Consider the following 18,609-nt stretch of genomic DNA (forward strand, 5'->3'; position numbering starts at 1 on the left):
GATATGACGATATATAAAACAAACATGCACCAATAATCTTCTGGGAGCTCTGTCTCATTAGGTAGCACCTTCTTCATAATATAAACAAAAGTACTTTTGTCTTGTCTTATTTTTCTGGTAATTAGTTCCCTTATTGTTTAAAATCTCAGATAATGTTATCTTGTTTTACAATTTAGAAATGACCAGAATACTATTACGTTCATATCGTGGAACTGGCATGCACAGATGTAAGCTGCTTGGTAAATACAAATGAGAAGCTGAACACGCACATGCTAGTTGTCAAGTAGGAACAAATCAATATTGGCCTTTACGGAGACATTTTAACGACAAATTTGATATGTGCTGTATATAAATGGGTAGTGTATTACCTGTTTTATGTCATGAATTCATCGGTTTAGTCAATAAAATGTAAATAAACGGAAATAACTTTGAAGCGGATACGCTTATGTTGTTTGGACGGCGATACCTTGGTAATGTTCACTTCCTCTAAATTAAGCCACGGTTTCGAATGCATACTTTTTGTTGTTTTCTTATACTTCAACTTTAAATATATTGAAAATAATATCATACAATATAATCAATGAAAAATTAAAATGAAGCATCTTTTTGAAAAATTACCGATCTATTTATTCGAAAATACCAGCAGGTGCTTCGTTAGCTTTGCATGAAAGATATTGTGATAAAGTGTTGATTGAACACAACTCCTATTAAGACGACTCCACAGCAGAGTGAACTACGAATTTTATCTTTTAATTGTAAAAATGTAAAGACTATAGCCCCATTTATTGAGAACATGAGAAATCAAGTAGATATTATATTACTTCAAGAGCATTGGTTATTCGATCATGAGCTTAATCTCTTAGATGAATTAAACTCACATTTTTGTGGCAAAGGAAAGTCGATTAACTCTGGGAAAAACACATGTGATTTATTGATAAAATCAGTCAGGGGATATGGAGGTGTGGCCATAATATGGGACCGCTCAATTGATCAGTATGTAAAACCCATAATTGATGGAAACAATAGAATTCAATGTATTGAACTAGCCCTAAAAAATCCGATTTTATTAGTCTCTGCATATCTGCCAACAAAAGCAGAAAATGACAAATTTGAAGAGTTCAGTGAATGTATAGACCAACTATTTGAGATTATTCAAAAATATGAGCTTACACATAACCTCGTAATTGGAGGAGATTTCAATGAGGATATTTCAAAAATAAATAACTCAAGAAGAGCATTAAAATTGAAAAAATTGATAGATGAATGTAACATGAAAGTAGATTTTAAAGGTCCAACCTTCATCAATGTTAAAGGAGAAGAAATCTCTGAAATCGACTACTTCATATACAAGACAGAAGTCATTCACAAAACCTCAAGATTAACTGATGTAGCATCCAATGTATCTGATCATCATCCGATCATGATCACACTTCCATGTAAATTTTTAAAGAAAGATGACATATTAGAGAGTAATGTACAATCAAGAATTAGATGGGACAAAGTTGATATTAATCAATATACTAATATTATAGCACAAGAAATTCCTATGTTAAAGGAAAAATTACAGAATCAACAAAATTCAGTTACGACCACAATAGAACAAACCATGGAAATGCTTTCAAGTACGGCTAAGAAATGCTCCGCTCAAAAAACGTATGGGAAAAACAAACTGAAATTAAAATTATGGAATCAGGAGATTAAACATACTTTACATCAAAATAAAATAGCATACAAGAATTGGAAAAATGCGGATAGACCGAATGACCCTGAACATCCACTGGTTATAGAAAAAAAGGAAACTAGAAAACTATTTAGAACTGAACTGAGAAAGGAAGAAAATAAGCGCAAACATATAGAAAGAGACAGAATTATAACTGCAAATACGCAGAATAAAAGACTGTTTTACCAACTTATTAAAAAACAAAGAAATAACAAAAACATCTTTATTAATGATTTACATGTATCAGATAAAACATATGAAAATGAGGGGGTGATTAATGGATGGCACAATCATTTTAAAACCCTTGCTGAACCAATCCAGAATAGTACATATGATTCCAAACATCAGAAATTATGTGATGTAGATTATCAAGCAATAAAATACCTATGCAGTCAAACTTCACCTAGAATAGTAACAAAATCAGAACTCCTTGAGGCAATTAAATCTATAAATACAGGAAAATCAGAAGATATCTTTGGTCTGTCAATTGAGCATATTCTAAATGCAGGAGATGACTTCACAGATTATCTACTTTGTCTGGTTAATAACATTATTCATGATAAATTATTACCTGAAATAATTAAATTAGGACTATTATCTCCTATATTTAAAAACAAAGGAAGTAAGAATGACTCTAAGAACTATAGAGGAATTGTTGTGTTACCCATTCTATGTAAAATCATTGAATATATCGCCAGAATAGACTTTAGACCAATATTACTTGAAAAACAATCCCCACTACAAAGAGGATTTACACCAAATACTTCCCCATTAAATGCAGCAATTATATTTGAAGAAATATACAGAGAGTACACCGACTGTAATAGTCCTTTTTACATTGCGCTACTCGATGCTAAGTCGGCATTTGATGTCGTCATCATAAATATGCTGATGAGAAAGTTATTTTTACTAGATATAGACCCAGCAACTTGGTCCATAATTGACGAACTTCATAAAAATACAAGCTGTAGTATCAAATGGAAGAATCAACTATCCCAGGAATTCAAAGTATATCAAGGGGTCAAACAAGGTGGATTGTTAAGTGCTGACCTGTATAAACTATACATAGAAGACTTGTTATCATTATATGAAAACTCAACACTAGGCTGTAAGATAGGTAACATCAATATCAATGCTGTTGCATGCGCAGATGACATTGCACTACTCAGTGATAATCCTTATGACCTACAAATTTTGGTTAACCATGCCTTACAATACAGTCAACTCCATCATTATACTCTACAACCTCAAAAAAGTGTCATTATCCAAGTAGAGAACAAAGCAAAGAAAACAGCTAATCATAATTGGAATTTTAATCTTGATAACAAAGAAATGCCAAATTTGGACAAATCCACACATTTAGGAATAATTCGTTCAACAACTAAGTCAAAATCAGATAATCACAATATAGAACAAAATATCACAAAAGCTCGCAGAACAGCATACAGTTTACTATCAGCCGGTTTTCATGGGAATAACGGTCTAGATCCGATAACATCTGTATCAATATATAAGACATACATCCAACCTGTCTTAACGTACGGTCTAGAAGTAGTACTTCCGAACTCAACAAATATGCAAAAATTAGAGCTGTTTCAAAAAACAATATTGAAGAAAATTTTGTCATTACCTCCAAATACCCCAGATCCAGCAATCTACGTTATCTCAGGTTTACTTCCTATAGAAGCACAAATTGACACAAAAAGTCTAACCTTATTTAATAACATATGCAGACAAAATGATAGATCAAAAGAAAAACAACTTGCATATAGACAGCTGCTTATCAAACCAGACAATAGCAATAGTTGGTATATAGCCATCAAGAAATTATTATATAAATATGACTTTTCTGATATCATTCAATTCCTTGATAATCCTCCGAAGAAACTTGAATGGAAAAATATCATACAGAAAAAAGTAGATCTGTATTGGATCCATAAAATAATTCAAAACAGTAGATCATATCCAACGTTGACATATTTAAATTGTGATATATTTTTACCAAGAAAAAATCATCCAATTATTGATCTCAATATTGACAACAATCCGTCAAAAGGTGCGCTATCGATTGCGATTAAACTTAAATTAGTCACTGGAACTTTTATGACACAAATCAAACGTGCTAGCTTTACAAAAAGTGAATCTCCTTTATGTAAACTCTGTGACGATGAAGATGAAGATATTGAACATCTACTATTAAAATGTAAGGTTCTAGAACCTATAAGAAGTCCCTTCATAAATCAAATTGAAGAAAATATACTTAAAGATGCGTCCATTTCCTTTTACAAATTGTCTGCAAATATTCAGACACAATTAATTATGGACTGTACTAAACTTAGACATCAGAAACCAGATTTATTATTGGATAGAAAAACAGAACAACTGTGTGAACTAATTTCCAGAAAGTTGTGCTATGCACTGCATAGTATAAGAGCTAGAACCATAAGTATGCAGAAGAAACACTCAAAATAAGTGTATACTGATTGAGTATTAACTGATTCAACAGAACTAGTGACAGCAATTAAACAAACAATTGCGGACCTGTATATAACTGTATATATATATTTGTATGATATTCTGGATGGTGGAGGGTCGTATGTACTAATGCACTCTACTAAGAGGTTGTCCTGAAGGACGGAGAAAGATTCAGCGGTAAGGTAAGGTAAATTAAAAAAAGAAAAGCACCACGTGAACTTTTTTATTTCGTGAATATTCTAAATGAAATATTGGGGTCTTTTTTGTGATTAGATGATTAATTCTTAAATGTTAATTATTTATGATAGCTGCTAATTGGTATTTACAAAAGATAATTTGGTATTATTGTTATGTGTTTGAAAATCATGATTGTTGTTATAACTATAGCGGGGCCTCGGTGGCCGAGTGGTCTAAGTAGTTACTACTGTAATCACTAGTCAGTCAACACTGAGGTTGTGGGTTCGAACCCCGCTCGTGAGGGTGCACTCGACTCCAATCTTAATTGACTAGGATTGTCAGTTTTCCTATCGAAGGTCGGTGGTTTTCTCCGGGCACTCCGGCTTCCTCCACCAATAAAAACTGGCCGCCACGAAATAGCCCAAACGCGGTGCTTAAAAGTGGCGTTAAAACACCATAAATAATAATAATAATAATATAACTATAGCTTTGGTATAAAAATAATTCACAAAACATCTTACATCGACACTTTTGCAATTTTTGTAAAATTTAAAAAGCAAACAAGACAAACACCAGCTGAATAAGACTCTGACAATCAAAGTTAATTTGAATAAAGGGAAACGTAAGGTAAACTCCAAAGAAACATCAATCCAACGACACAAAACAACAGAAGTAATTTAAAGTCACGTCACATTTTTTCATATTTATGTAAAGACATACACTACACTGATTTCAAGTCGATTTTGACATTTCCGTTCGTCCAGTTTGGGATCTGCAGTTGGTACACAGTGAACAAGTCTTCACGCTAGATAATCATTATGCAGATGGTCGACCGTGACCACATTATGCAGTGGTCATGCCTTGTTTTCTTCAAATCATAAGATATGCCGTAACAATATCATGAAGATTTTTTTCCTTAATATATTTCACCTATCTACCACAACCTGTTGTTGTCGGTCTTTTAAATCAGGAAACTGTCTATCCTTCTACTAGTCCCAACGGTTACCCTGGATTCCGTAATGATAGATTTTTGCCAAAGTCTTTACATACAATTTCACATTAAGGCATAAATTTGTACAGACGATTAAATCTCTGTCATGATCATGAATTACAGCATAAAACAGTAATTATTTGAGTATTATTGATATTGGTGTCCTATATGGCTGTGTCCGGTGCCTACACATGCCAATTCTAAATTACTTATAATTTGTGTTTTAGAAAAGCGTATCTATATAAAATTTACATTTGTGGCATTTTACATTAAAAACGATCAAATGTGTGATATCAATAGAAAATGAAAGGATATGGAGTAAATGTACATGGGACAAAACCGCACACAATGCATAGAAAACAGAAAATTATCAAGCCTTAAACTGAATTATTATAGTACTATTATTTATAATTTATTATTTTGTCCGTGTGTCCCGGGATACAAAATGTATGCAAACTAATTTTTGCATCGAAATCACTAATGATTTCACATATGGTTGGGTTAGGGTTAAATAGGAGCTTTTTTTCACGAGGGATGGGAGGAAATGATTTAAACCACTAAAGTTGTATGAACTGTATGTAAATATAAACTTGTTTAAAATCTGATTAATTAGATGTCTCCAAAATCCAGAAGATTTGGTTTACAACCGTGTTTTATGAAATTTGATATATGAGTAAGGAAATGAGGTATGATTACCAAAGAGACAACTTACCACCAGAGACCATTGGACGAGTATGTTAAGAGCTATGGAGCAATGCACCACCTTCAACCATGAGCAAAACAAATACCGTACAGAAATGCGTAAAAGGCATCGGTATGTTCTGTTCTGTACATGTACCCTCCGTTATATATCAGAGCACTCCCAATTGTAATAGAGGTTTAACACTTCACAAATATTTACAAGGATATTTACAAAATGTGAAGGGGTGTTAAAATTTATAAGTTTTATATATGTGTGATTCAACAAATGAGAACTGGGAATTTTAAAACAACATCATGTACAGTTGTCAGCATGAACTTTGGACTCACTTGATCATTTCTGTTAATCATATTTCAGGTATACTAAGGATTTCATATATGTAACTAGTTTAATTTAACTTTGTTAATGCTGAAACAATTTGAGAAAGGCAAAGAACATTTTTCATTTTGACAAAATAAGTTCTCAGTACTTTCAATGACAAAAAATATTCAATATTTTTCTCTATCAAAATAACAATCCATGTCAACAAACGCTGTAACGTACAAAGCAGATTTAGGGGTGTCATTGAGACAGCAACTCAGCGATTAACTAAAAGACATCTATGTACACGAGTGTCGGCAATGTAGCAACAGACAAAATTTTAATATAACAAATACATAAAATTGTCTTTTCGTTAAATTGACCTTCGCAAGTATTCAGTTGTCATTTATATATTGAATTAAATTAAAGTTATCCTAAACCCATAAGCTATAATAGGCATGGTGAACACAATGTGATATATTTCAAATTTGAAATCTAACGTCCTGATTAAGTTTATATCCTTAAACAAAAAACAATTTTGACAGACGACATCCACCTGTTTTTGAGCATATTAATCCTTTACACTGGAGAGCTGTGTTACAACAACGATAATCTCTTTATCTGTTTATGGTAAAACCAGGCGAAAAGGGCTTCATTCGTCAGGTCGATATTTATCATTTATAGTTTCTTCTGTTTTAATCATATCTTTACACTTAATATTTTATCTATATAGTTTTCTTTTATGGGACCCAGACTGAACTAACGTAATGTTAATGCATACTCACTGAGGACTTGTACAATAGAAGGAAGATTTAAGCATTACATTAGATGTAAGTCAAATAAGATTCTACATTTATCACAAAAGCTTGAGAATTTAAGGGGGTGGAGAATTGAAGGAATCAAAAACACTATGACGACCGTACGACTTTAAAAAAAGCGTATAATTTGCGGATACAGAGGGAAGGGGGAAGGTGGGGTCCGGGGGTTAGAACACCCTTTTTTCGATTTCTTTTAATTATGTGAACCCTTCAAGGTGTTCCGGGGATTCACGGGACCCCTTTCAAAATTGCTTGATCCGCGCCTGTTTATCTATTAGGATCTGCTGATTCTAATGGTTGTATGCAGCAAACATGTGTCAATGGAATACCTACATTGGAAATGAGTGCGAGTCTACCGACGGTTATCATAAAATGTGGTAATTGAAAAATTAATTGTAATTGACAATAATGAATTAATCACCATTTTTAAGAAATTGGTTGTAATTTGTAATTGACAATATATTTCAGTATTAATAACCATAATTTGATTATACAGACATACACTATCATTAAACGCATTATATATGTATATGTGTATGCATAATTATATACTGTTCACACCTATACAATAATATTATAATCTTAACGAAACATTTCAATTCAGTTATTATATATATAGGAATATCAAACTTAGTTTCATTCCAAGTTCGATTTTTTGTTCATCTTCAAACACTGAATTATGCGTGATATGGTTATCTGAAATTGACAGTTTATGTGAAATGTTCATATCATATTCTTTACAGAAATTATAGTGTGTAAAAATATTTCAAACCAATTTATAAATTAATCAATTTACCAGTAATCATACCTCACTGTGTGATGTGAAAACATTTCTGATAAAGTTTAAGACAAAATAAAGACTTATAAAAACACCGATTTCTGTATAACAGTTAATCAATATGATGACAAATGTTTGAATATCCTGTCAGCCGTGATTGGCAAGTGAAGTATTTTTCTCAGTTTGTTTGTTTTTGCTGTTTTGGTGATTGAAATAATACCCAACAAAATGATATTAACTTGTGTTTCGTTTCGTTTCCCTTTTGTCACGTTGCAAGAAGTATGCTATATTTGATTGAATTTGAATCAAAGACACGGGTGTACAGTTGGTACCCATGATTGTCCGATGATGTGAGATAGAACGTCTCGAATTAACACTTTATACTAAGCTGCTTTGATGTTACCACTGAGTCTGAGGTAAAAGCTAGAGAGATCCTCAAAACGGAAGTCTACGTTGCAAAATGGTACATGTGTTGTCAGCTGTCTGCTTCTCCCTTTTGGTCGGTGTTTTGCAAGTTTCTTTAGCCGATGACGGACAGTGCTACACATTTGGTGGTGACAGACAGTGTTATGCCTCTCCAGGAGGGCATGTCTATCCTCAGGAAACTCGTAGAACGTCAGGACATGCAATTCAGTGGAGCCAAGCTGTCAGTATGTTTTACCTTTAGATTAATTGATTAATAAAACTACACTTAAAGTTGTACAAATTTATCACAAATTGCATTATAAAGCTCTGTATAGCTTTTAACCGACACCCACAATGATGTTATCTCCAATCTTCAGATTTGTCTTGCTGTTGTTGATGACAAGGTAGCCTCTATTGAATTTTTTTTTAATGTGTACTTTACATCCCTTTTGGCATTTGTGTCAGGAGTGATTTTTTTATTTGGCAGCCATCAGAATCCCTTATCAAGCCTTCCGTTAAAGGTAAGATATCTTAAATGATAAGGATTTCTAAGGTTGGCCAAATCAAAAAATCGCTCTCAACTCAGAATCCCAAAAGGGATTATGGTACAAGGTGAGGTATGTTGTTTATCAAAATTTTCCTAAATATAGTTAAGGTTCATCATTACCTTTTGACTCATATGGCCGTATTTACACCACAAAATTTACTCTGATTACAGACAAACCTGTGCGCCTGGAAAAAATTACAGCATGGCAGGAACTGGATTGATTGATTGATTGTTGGTTGCTTAACGTCCAGTGGCAAATATTTCATGCATATTCAGGACGAGGCAGGAACTGGATAATTGAATTTTAAATGCATTTTATGTTTCAGAAAATTATAATTTTTCTGGATTTTGAGAATGCTTTTTTTTTGTTCCCACAGAAGATGCCAAAATAACTAAGGTTGGAAAAACGTTTGAGATGTTCCCCTATGATAATAATTGTAGTGAATTGCATTGCTTAAATGGACAATAGATATCTGCACAAAAATAGGTGATTTTAACTGTACATGTGTAAATGAGTGGACTATTTCAAATGAAACTCAGGTGTTTGTTTATTTTATCGCCTTCTACAGACTTATAAAAAAGGAATCTCAAATTCAATTTAAGGATTTATCTGAAACATAAAATGCATTCAAATTTTATTTACCTAGTTCCTGCCATACTTTAAAACTTTTCTAGGTGCACATGTTTGTCTGTATTCAGAGTATATTTTGTGGTGTAAACACAGCCATATTTTTTAATTCCTTCTGATGAACCTTAATAAAGATTGATAACAGATTCTGAGGGCAGAAAAATCTCTCCAGACACTGACACAGATTCCCAAAAGAGATTAACAATTATAATATGAAACAATATAAATTACCCACAAGTTTAAATCCCTTTTGCATGTTTTGGGATTCCAAGTTCAGAGTGATTTTATGTCCATAACATGCAGTCTTTTTCAGCAATGCCATATTTTATTAAAATATTAAAATCAATTTTTCTTCCACATTTTCATATGTTCAGTTCTTATGATGAAAGATGTAAAACATGAAAAATGGTCCATTAAATGGTTACCAATGGGAAATGAAGTGACAACTCCAAAAATAGACAGGTTTAATTGTCAAAATAAACCAAACTGCACTGAAGTGAAGACACATATATATATACAACAAGAGTATTTACTAGTATATGTAACACTGGTATGTGTTATTTTTTTTCAGTCTCTAAGCCAGCTCCTGATTGGAATGGTACTGCTGTGATAGATGGAGCATTTAAGGATATCAGACTAGTAGATTTTAAAGGGAAATGGCTTGTTTTCTTCTTTTATCCTCTTGATTTGTAAGTAGCACCTTGTCATCCTCTGGTGATAAAAGGTATTAAACAATGTTGCCAGACCACACTAGTTATCTTTGAAAAAAATTACCTATTTACCTGTTAATTAAAAGAAAAATATGTGATAATAATATAAATGTTTTATTATGTTTCATGTTGTTAGGACTTTTAATTAGTATTTGAGATACCATAATATAATCAAATATGATAAAAAAGCAGAATTATTATTTTTCATCATCTTTTACATGTTGACCAACGTCAGTTCCAGAAGCATTGCACTTGATCACTGATCCATAAATACTATTACATATTTATACATCCAAAGTATTGCAGTAAGATGTATTTTTTTAAAGAACATTTAATCATTACATTTTTGATTGAATAATACAAAATTGTTATGCATTTAAAAACATAAATTTTCTATTGTTACAGCACATTTGTTTGTCCAACAGAAATTATTGCCTTCAGTGATAGGGTTAAAGAATTTGAGAAGATCAACACTCAGGTCATTGCATGTTCTGTGGATTCACAATTTACACATCTGGCTTGGTAAGTTACAACATAATTGTTAGTGAATGAAGTTAATCTTTCATACCTCCCTTTGATGTAAGTCTTTTTTCTATCCTCTTTCAAGAAAACTGATAAAAGAAAGTAGTATATATCTATGCATCTGTTATTATATCTTAACTGTTCACTCCTCACAAACTGCTGGTACCATAGATGCAGTCTTGCATTCAATCTTTGTTTAAAAATGTTAATAGCATGGCTATACCTAGGGAGTGTATCAATCCATTTGTAGGTAAAAGGTCACAGGTCAAGGTTACAAAGTGAATTAGGATGTAAAAGTTTAACTGACTCTGTGGCTTGCATCTAATATTCATCAGTCATCCCTGAATTCTACATGTAAAGCATAGGGAGAGCTTGATTCATAAGAATTTCAATTCCTAAACATGACTTACGAGATGAAAAACTGCAGGTTTTTCTGTACATACTTGTAGCTGTATACACAATATATGATACCATTAAATTGCCCATTTACTAGAGGTGTAACCAATAACCAAAGCTTTAGGAAGTTTCAGGCCATGCAGTTTGAATAAGAACACTGCATAGCTAGCGAATAATATGTGTCCTTGTCATCCGCAGGCTACTTGTATACAATACATTGCTGTTATATATGAATAAATCCTTTAAAAACTAAAATGACAAAGCAGGATCATGTAGCAACTTTTAAAAATACACCTCAGCAATACGGGATAGGAACTGGATCCTTGTCATATGCAATCCCTTGGATGTAACAACTGGTGTATGGGATAAAAAGTTACCCTCTGTATAATTTATGTAATTTCAGGATAAGCAAGGCTAGAAATGAGGGAGGACTTGGACCAATCAAAATTCCTCTTTTGTCTGACATCACACATGAAATCTCCAAAGCATATGGTGTATTCTTACAAGATTTAGGACATAGTTTGAGGTAAGCCCTTTTATCCAAATTTCATTTAGATTTATTAGGTTAATTAGCTTTCACTACTTCAATACAAGTATAGAATATCTTATCTGAGAATTGAAATATAAAACAATATTAAACAAGTGACCAAAACAACGCCATATATAATTCTTAAATCAACAAAACCTATGAATAAGGAGATGTGGTATGATTGCCAATGAGACAACTGCTCATTGGAGACCAGAGGAAGTGTATGTAATTAATTATGGTCACCATAGGCTTTTAACATTGAGAAAAATCCATACTTAATAGAAAGCTATGAAAGGCCCTGACATGATGAAATATAAAACAATTGAAAAGAGAAAACCTACTGCCTGATTTAAACATATACACTAAATGAATACGCAAAGTTGAGAAGACAGCAACAAACGACAACAATTGGATTACAGTTTTTTGACTTGTGAAATGCAGGTAAAGAATATGTCAGGATTAAACATCCTTTGTGTACATTATAGTTACATTTCAAATGCCACATGGCAAATATTTGAAATGCATTCACATATAATTCATGTTTTGTTAGAGATAAACTTGTTTTTGTGTACATTATAGTTGTATTTCAAATGCCACATGGCAAATATTTGAAATGCATTCACATATATATTATTTACGTTTTGTTAGAGATAAACTTGTTTTGTGTACATTTATAGTTACATTTCAAATGCCACATGGCAAATATTTGAAATGCATTCACATATATATTATTTACGTTTTGTTAGAGATAAACTTGTTTTGTGTACATTATGGTTACATTTCAAATGCCACATGACAAATATTAGATATGCATTTACATGTATTAATTACGTTTTACCCCATATTTGGCTTGATCATTTCAGAGGTTTATTTATCATTGATCCTAAGGGGATATTACGACAGATTACAATGAACGATCTTCCTGTCGGTAGATCTGTTGACGAGACATTGAGATTAGTACAGGCATTCCAGTATACAGACAAGCATGGAGAAGTATGCCCAGCTGGGTGGAAACCGGGCAGTGATACAGTATGTATATTGTCAATTCTGTTAAGTTTGAAAGAGGATGAAAAAGTTATTTTTCTTGTCAGTAGAAATGTCGTATTTGTTGTCTTTCAAACAAGATTTTTATGTCCCCGCCGTAACGGAGGGGGCATTAAGTTTTACCCTTGTCCGTCTGTACGTACGTCCGTACATCCCAAAGTTGATTTCCGTTCTCTAACTTTAGTTTGCCTCAACCAAATGTTATGAAACTTATACACAATGCTTATTACCACATAACACAGATCACGTTTGAATTTTGGTGCCGTCACTTTAACCATTCTAGAGTTATGCCCCTTTACAAATGGAAAAATTGCTGAATTTTTCGTTCCCGTTTTCTAACTTAAGTTAGCCTCAACCAAATGTTATGAAACTTATACATAATGCTTATAACCACAAAATTCAGATCAAGGATTAATTTTGGAGGTGTCACTTTAACCGTTCTAGAGTTATGCCCCTTTACAAATGGAAAAATTGCTGAAATTTTTCGTTTCGGTTCTCTAACTTAAGTTAGCCTCAACCAAATGTTATGAAACTTATACACAATGCTTATTACCACAAAACTCAGATCAAGTACACATTTGGGTAGTGTCACTTTTACTGTTCTTGAGTTATGTCCCTTTATAAGGTTATATGCAAGCGGGGGCATCATCTGTGTCCCGTGGACACATTCCCCATTTATTTTATTATAGATTTTTACAATTAAAAAAATTAGGATATTTGCACTAAACTGATTTCATTGGGATTTATTTTGGTGGTTTCCAATTTGAGAAAGTCACACTCTTTAGATGTTAATTTTTTGTTTGGGTTTTTCATTTTATTGATAATATATATCCTTAAAATAAACGAAATTAAATTCATCACAATAATTTCTGCATTTATAGTATATAAGAAAAGGCTGACTTAAATGATTTTTTTCTTTTTTCAGATCATTCCAGATCCTAAGGAAGCTCAGAAATATTTCAGTAAACAGAAGAATTCAGACTAAGAATCATCTTCAAAGTACTGCTGCTCTTATTACAAAGATCTTAAGTTAAATTGAAATACTAATGACTTATGAGTAAGACTTTTTGTGAAAAGAGCTGCAAATTACAAAGATGCAAGAAATTCTTCTCTGTTCTCTTGAAATTCCAAATTATGTATTTCTATCCAGTGCAATTGCTAGAGGACCATCTCAAATAATAGTTTTTATAAATGACTGTTTATAAGGGCTGTACCATTAAATGGATGTGGGAGTGTAGGAAAGGACTTTCATGTCACCACAATCAACATATTCTCAGTTATTTTACATACTTGTATCTCCTAATTTTATTTTCCACAGTTAATCTTTATACTTTAACACCCCATTTTTCTCGATCTGATTAAAATACAAATTCAATGTCCAAGCTTTGCTTACAAGGATTTTAAAACTCTGTTCTAATTTCTGTTAAAAGACCTTTTGGGATCCTCTGGTTCTGTGGGATTAATACATACCTTCAAAAATTTGAAGGCTGAAATTTCATTGGCTGATGTGATAATTACCAGAACAAATTAAAAACGAGTGTTGTCAAAAAATTTTCATATCCTTGTAAGCAAAGTTAAGATACAGAATCCGTATTTAAATCAGATTGCATTTTGCTGTATTCATTAATTGGTTTTCGGCCATTATTCTCTAATCTGCCAACCCCATCCAGACCCTCATGCATCAAATGGACATGCAACCATAACTTACCCATGTCCAGAAATAAATCTTCCCTTCCTACCCTCCCACATTAATCTAATTTGAGAAGCCCTATATTTGATGGGTTAAAGGTTTTGAGTAACCACGTATGAAGTAAAACTGAATTCTCATAATTATTTTGAGCATAATGAATCATTAGGGGGGAAGGGTATGCCTGTTCTTTCTGTTCAGAACTTACAGGTACCAGTTAGTCACTCATTTGCTCTGTTAAATGATAAGTCAAAGAAATATGTTCAGCCACCATGGAAAACATGGCCTATATCTTGGGAAATTGTGAATTGATCATGTTTTGTTGTCATAGCTTTAAATGAAATGACAGCTATTTTAAATGGAATTTCTGGGAATCCTTGTTCTGAATATATGCACAAATTTCAGAATCCAACACAAAAATGGCTACTGAAAACTGAACAGTGCCAATGGTTGTAGCAAAGTTTCTTAAGCTACAAGGGAGATAACCAGGTGTATACTTCTTAATTTTTTCAGTTTCGGAGTTCCTATTTGTGAAATAACTTCCAATCTTGGTAATGAATATTTGTGTTAATGGGTTGCTGTCTCTTTGATGTCTGGCATAATCTCCTTTTATAAACACATGTTGTGTTTTCAGTTGGAAAAATTGTCAAAAATTCAAATGAAACTTTATTGGGAAAAAATCTGACTGATTTTGAGTGTAGAAATGATCCCTAAATCATAATAATTTATTGTCCTTGAATAAGAAATTTATCATGAGAAAGAAACTTGTAAAATACATTAGAAATATATTTATGCAAGATGTAGAAATTTACATTACATATCTGCTGAAAAATTAACCACATGCACGAGGTCAAATTCATTTGTTAGTTTTCGTGGATATATTGAAACACTTTTTGTATGTTTACAATGTGTAACTGTGTTAAAGACAATAAATCATCTGTTTTTGTCAATTTTATGAGTTCTTTAATAGTTTATTTGGATCGGATGCATGGTCCTGAGTAGTTTAAATCCTCTATAATCAATTGAATTAAAGTATTATTGTGTAGTGTATATGTCTATTGCTTACTGTATAGCAAATATTTATTGAGAAGGGTATTATAGCTAGTATAACAAGTCAGCAATCACCACATTGTATATTTCCATCTTTAATATAAGAAAAGCAGCTGTAATTTAATTTAAAAATAGATTTTAATTTGATGTAGAAAACTGAACTTTTCTTCAGTTATGATGAGTTGTTTTTAGACTTTTAAGTTTGATATTTTTCTGTTATACATTTGACAAGTAACTAGTCTTGATATTCTGAAAAAAAAATTGCAACAGTGTATTCCTCAGCATTCATGATTTTATGTATTCGTGTATATTAAATTGACCTGCATTGTATCCTTTCTGTCAGAGCATTTTATTTATAATGGTTATAAGGTATTATATGTATGTTTGTTGAATCATAGCAAAATTATCTCCCTTTGACCACTGACCCTTTCCTCATGCATTTGAACTATTATTCTATGTTTCTCTAACACTCTGTAATGTTTATGTCATGTTGTTAGTAATGTTATGCTCTTAATGGGCCCTTTAATTTGGAAAAATAAAATATTGTATTGTATTGTATTGTATTGTATTGCTGTTTTTAGACTTTAAATATCAGAATCACAAATGATTATTTTTAATGTATGGAGTATATTGTGTATGAAGCAAGGTTTAAAAAGAGGGTACAAAGATTTTGTAGTATAAACTCATTAGTCTATTGTTCTAAAATTAGTTAATTTACCACAGGGGACTTAAAATGAGAATTGTGTCCTTACATGTACATGAGTTACCTGATTTTAGTGCTGAGGGAACAAAGATAGTCAAAAAAAATTCCAAATGCCTGATTTGTTTTTTTCTATCATATTTTTTTTTCTCAACAGCTTTAGCAAATAATTAAAAGGGCTAGAAAATGTGAACTTATTAGTAGATTATGTTCTTAAGGACTTAAATAAGGCCATCTTTTTTTCTCTCAACAGCACTAGCAAATGCTTAAAAACTTAAAAGGCTACAAAATGTGAACTTATTAGTAGACATGAACTTTAATGATGCAACATTAAAAGTGCAATCTAATTGAAATATAGATCCTGTGCCCTTGCTTTGCTAACAAGGCTCAGACAACACTCCCTTCTACTTCCTGTTCTAATCATTGCCAACCAATGAAATGTCTTCCTCCAATTTTTTTTAAGATGTGTTTCATTATGGCAAAACCCTAGTATTCTGAAATGTTGATCAAGAACAAATTAGAAAGGAGCCTTGCAAGCTTAGTCATAGGATCTTTATTTTGTTGAGATAATTCTAAAATTGAGGATATGTTAAAGACTTCTGCTTTAATTTAGTATCAACAATTGTTCCTTGTTGAAATTTCTTTTCATTTGTCTGAGGGTTTGGAATGGATTGTTTTGTGTAAGAACAAGTTGATGTATAAGTGAAAATTTCAAATGTTGAAAGGGGTTAACATTTTACTCTTTTAAATAAATGTCATTAAATGACAAAACAATTATGCATATGAATGTAGTGTCTTGTTTAACCTTTGAACTTGGCATATGATATCTTTTGATATCAGGATAGAATGTGGTGGAAATGTTGTAAAAAATGCATTTTATGTTTATTCAATGTTCTATGGTAAAAAGTTGAGCTGCTATACCAAATCACCATGCAAAATGATTTATTAGTTACTTTATCGTCCAAAAATTGTTACATTTCATCTTTATTCTATAGAAAATAAATTAGACTGTTGTGTTATTTAAGACTCTCAGTATATATTGATGATGTAAGAAAAATCCATTGCATTGTGAAATCCTGTTGTATGAATGATATTTTATGTTGAGCTATATTTGTATGTTGAAGGGTTTATTTACTTGTTCGTTAATGGAAGCTATTTTCAGTAATAAAAAATGTTCTTAAATATTGTTTTTACAATTATTACTTCCCCAGTCTGAAAGGTTTGGTGGCTGGATGTTTAACATTACATCTATATTCAGAAAAAGATCATTTCAAAGTTGTATGAATATATACCCTGCTTTACACTAGACTGATAACTAAGATGGATATTACATGCATGGCACATATAATTGGATACTATATTCTGATTGAAAAAATAAATGTATAATTGAAATGTTGTATCAATTTATGACATTAAATGACAACAAGCACCATGGAAAAGCCTAATTTAAAGAAAAATATACTTACTAATTGATTTTTTTTATACAAACTTAGTCCTGACTTGGCACAAATGAAATAGGTTGAACAACATTATTCAGCCTGGTATACCTCCCACTTGTTCAGTTCCATTTGACCAAAGAAGTAGCATTCCCCATCTGACAGACACAGAGGCAGATTTAGAGGGGGGCAGGGGGCCCAGCCCCCCCCCCCCCCCCTTTTGTGGGAAAAAATTGGTTGATTATATAGGGAATCACTGAAGCGTGACTGAAGTGGTCCCCTCTTGGGCAGTCAGTGGGCCCCCACTTATGAAAATTTCTGGATCCGCCACTGAGACATGCTCACTTAGCCTGTTATATAAAAATCAGGACAAGTGGTAAAATTGCCAATGAGATAAAATCCACAAGACATCAAAGGTTAAAAATTTAAACAAGTATAGGGCACTGTACAGTCTTTATAGAGCAAACCTATACCTTTTACCCTATAGTAAGATATAACACTAAAGGAAAAACAAATATAACAGACAGCAACCAATCACAACCATTGAATTACAGGCACATAAAGAATGGGGTGCTGGTAAAAATGACTTTTAGTGCTCAACCCTTCATTATCAAAGCTTCTTTTTATATATAAGTGTATGATACAAATATCAGTGTACACAGCATGTCTCTGGAACCTTTGAAAGATAAAACAAAGACTTGCTGGGTACTTCTTAAGGTTTGTTACATTTTCGTTCAGTATCCAAACATACCCATGATTGGGGGTGGGGGGGGGGGGTACTTTTAAACGGAGACCTATGTGAAATAAAACAGAATTTTAATACTTATAATACTAGATTCCACAAGACACGACTGTCAAATGGTCTATAAATGCAAGCTTAAAATTGAGAATGGAAACGGGGAATGTGTCAAAGAGACAACCCGACTAAAGAGCAGAAAACGGCCCAAGGCCACCAATGCATACCCAAGAATGAAGGACACTAATGGCCGATTACCC

General features: G+C 32.4%; 2 protein-coding genes across 5 annotated transcripts in view; one reads left to right on the forward strand and one right to left on the reverse strand.

Annotated features, from left to right (window-relative positions):
* Positions 1–482, reverse strand: part of LOC127726530 (coiled-coil domain-containing protein 181-like) — a 38,390-nt gene extending 37,908 nt beyond the window's left edge. For all 4 annotated transcript variants that reach the window (XM_052233912.1, XM_052233911.1, XM_052233910.1 and 1 more), the window contains exon 1: positions 369–482. The gene's annotated coding sequence lies outside the window, so the exon portion shown is untranslated. The remainder of the gene's footprint in view (positions 1–368) is intronic.
* A 7,895-nt stretch (positions 483–8,377) lies between these two features.
* Positions 8,378–17,359, forward strand: LOC127726541 (peroxiredoxin-2-like). The gene is made up of 6 exons (XM_052233931.1): positions 8,378–8,609; positions 10,111–10,228; positions 10,655–10,771; positions 11,571–11,693; positions 12,560–12,725; positions 13,666–17,359. The coding sequence occupies exons 1-6, from the start codon at positions 8,420–8,422 to the stop codon at positions 13,723–13,725; spliced, it is 774 nt and encodes a 257-aa protein (XP_052089891.1). The 5' UTR covers positions 8,378–8,419; the 3' UTR covers positions 13,726–17,359.
* Positions 17,360–18,609: the final 1,250 nt, after the last annotated feature.

The sequence above is a fragment of the Mytilus californianus genome, unplaced genomic scaffold (genome assembly GCF_021869535.1).
Source record: "Mytilus californianus isolate M0D057914Y unplaced genomic scaffold, xbMytCali1.0.p SCAF_18, whole genome shotgun sequence".
Taxonomy (NCBI): Eukaryota; Metazoa; Mollusca; class Bivalvia; order Mytilida; family Mytilidae; genus Mytilus; species Mytilus californianus.

What these genes read in the sequence shown, in the direction of transcription:
- LOC127726541 (XM_052233931.1), top strand. Translation starts at nt 8,420, where the DNA reads ATGGTACATGTGTTGTCAGCTGTCTGCTTCTCCCTTTTGGTCGGTGTT. An exon ending in CAATTTACACATCTGGCTTG is followed by an intron (nt 10,772 to 11,570) that starts GTAAGTTACAAC and finishes ATGTAATTTCAG; the next exon opens with GATAAGCAAGGCTAGAAATG. An exon ending in GGAAACCGGGCAGTGATACA is followed by an intron (nt 12,726 to 13,665) that starts GTATGTATATTG and finishes TTCTTTTTTCAG; the next exon opens with ATCATTCCAGATCCTAAGGA.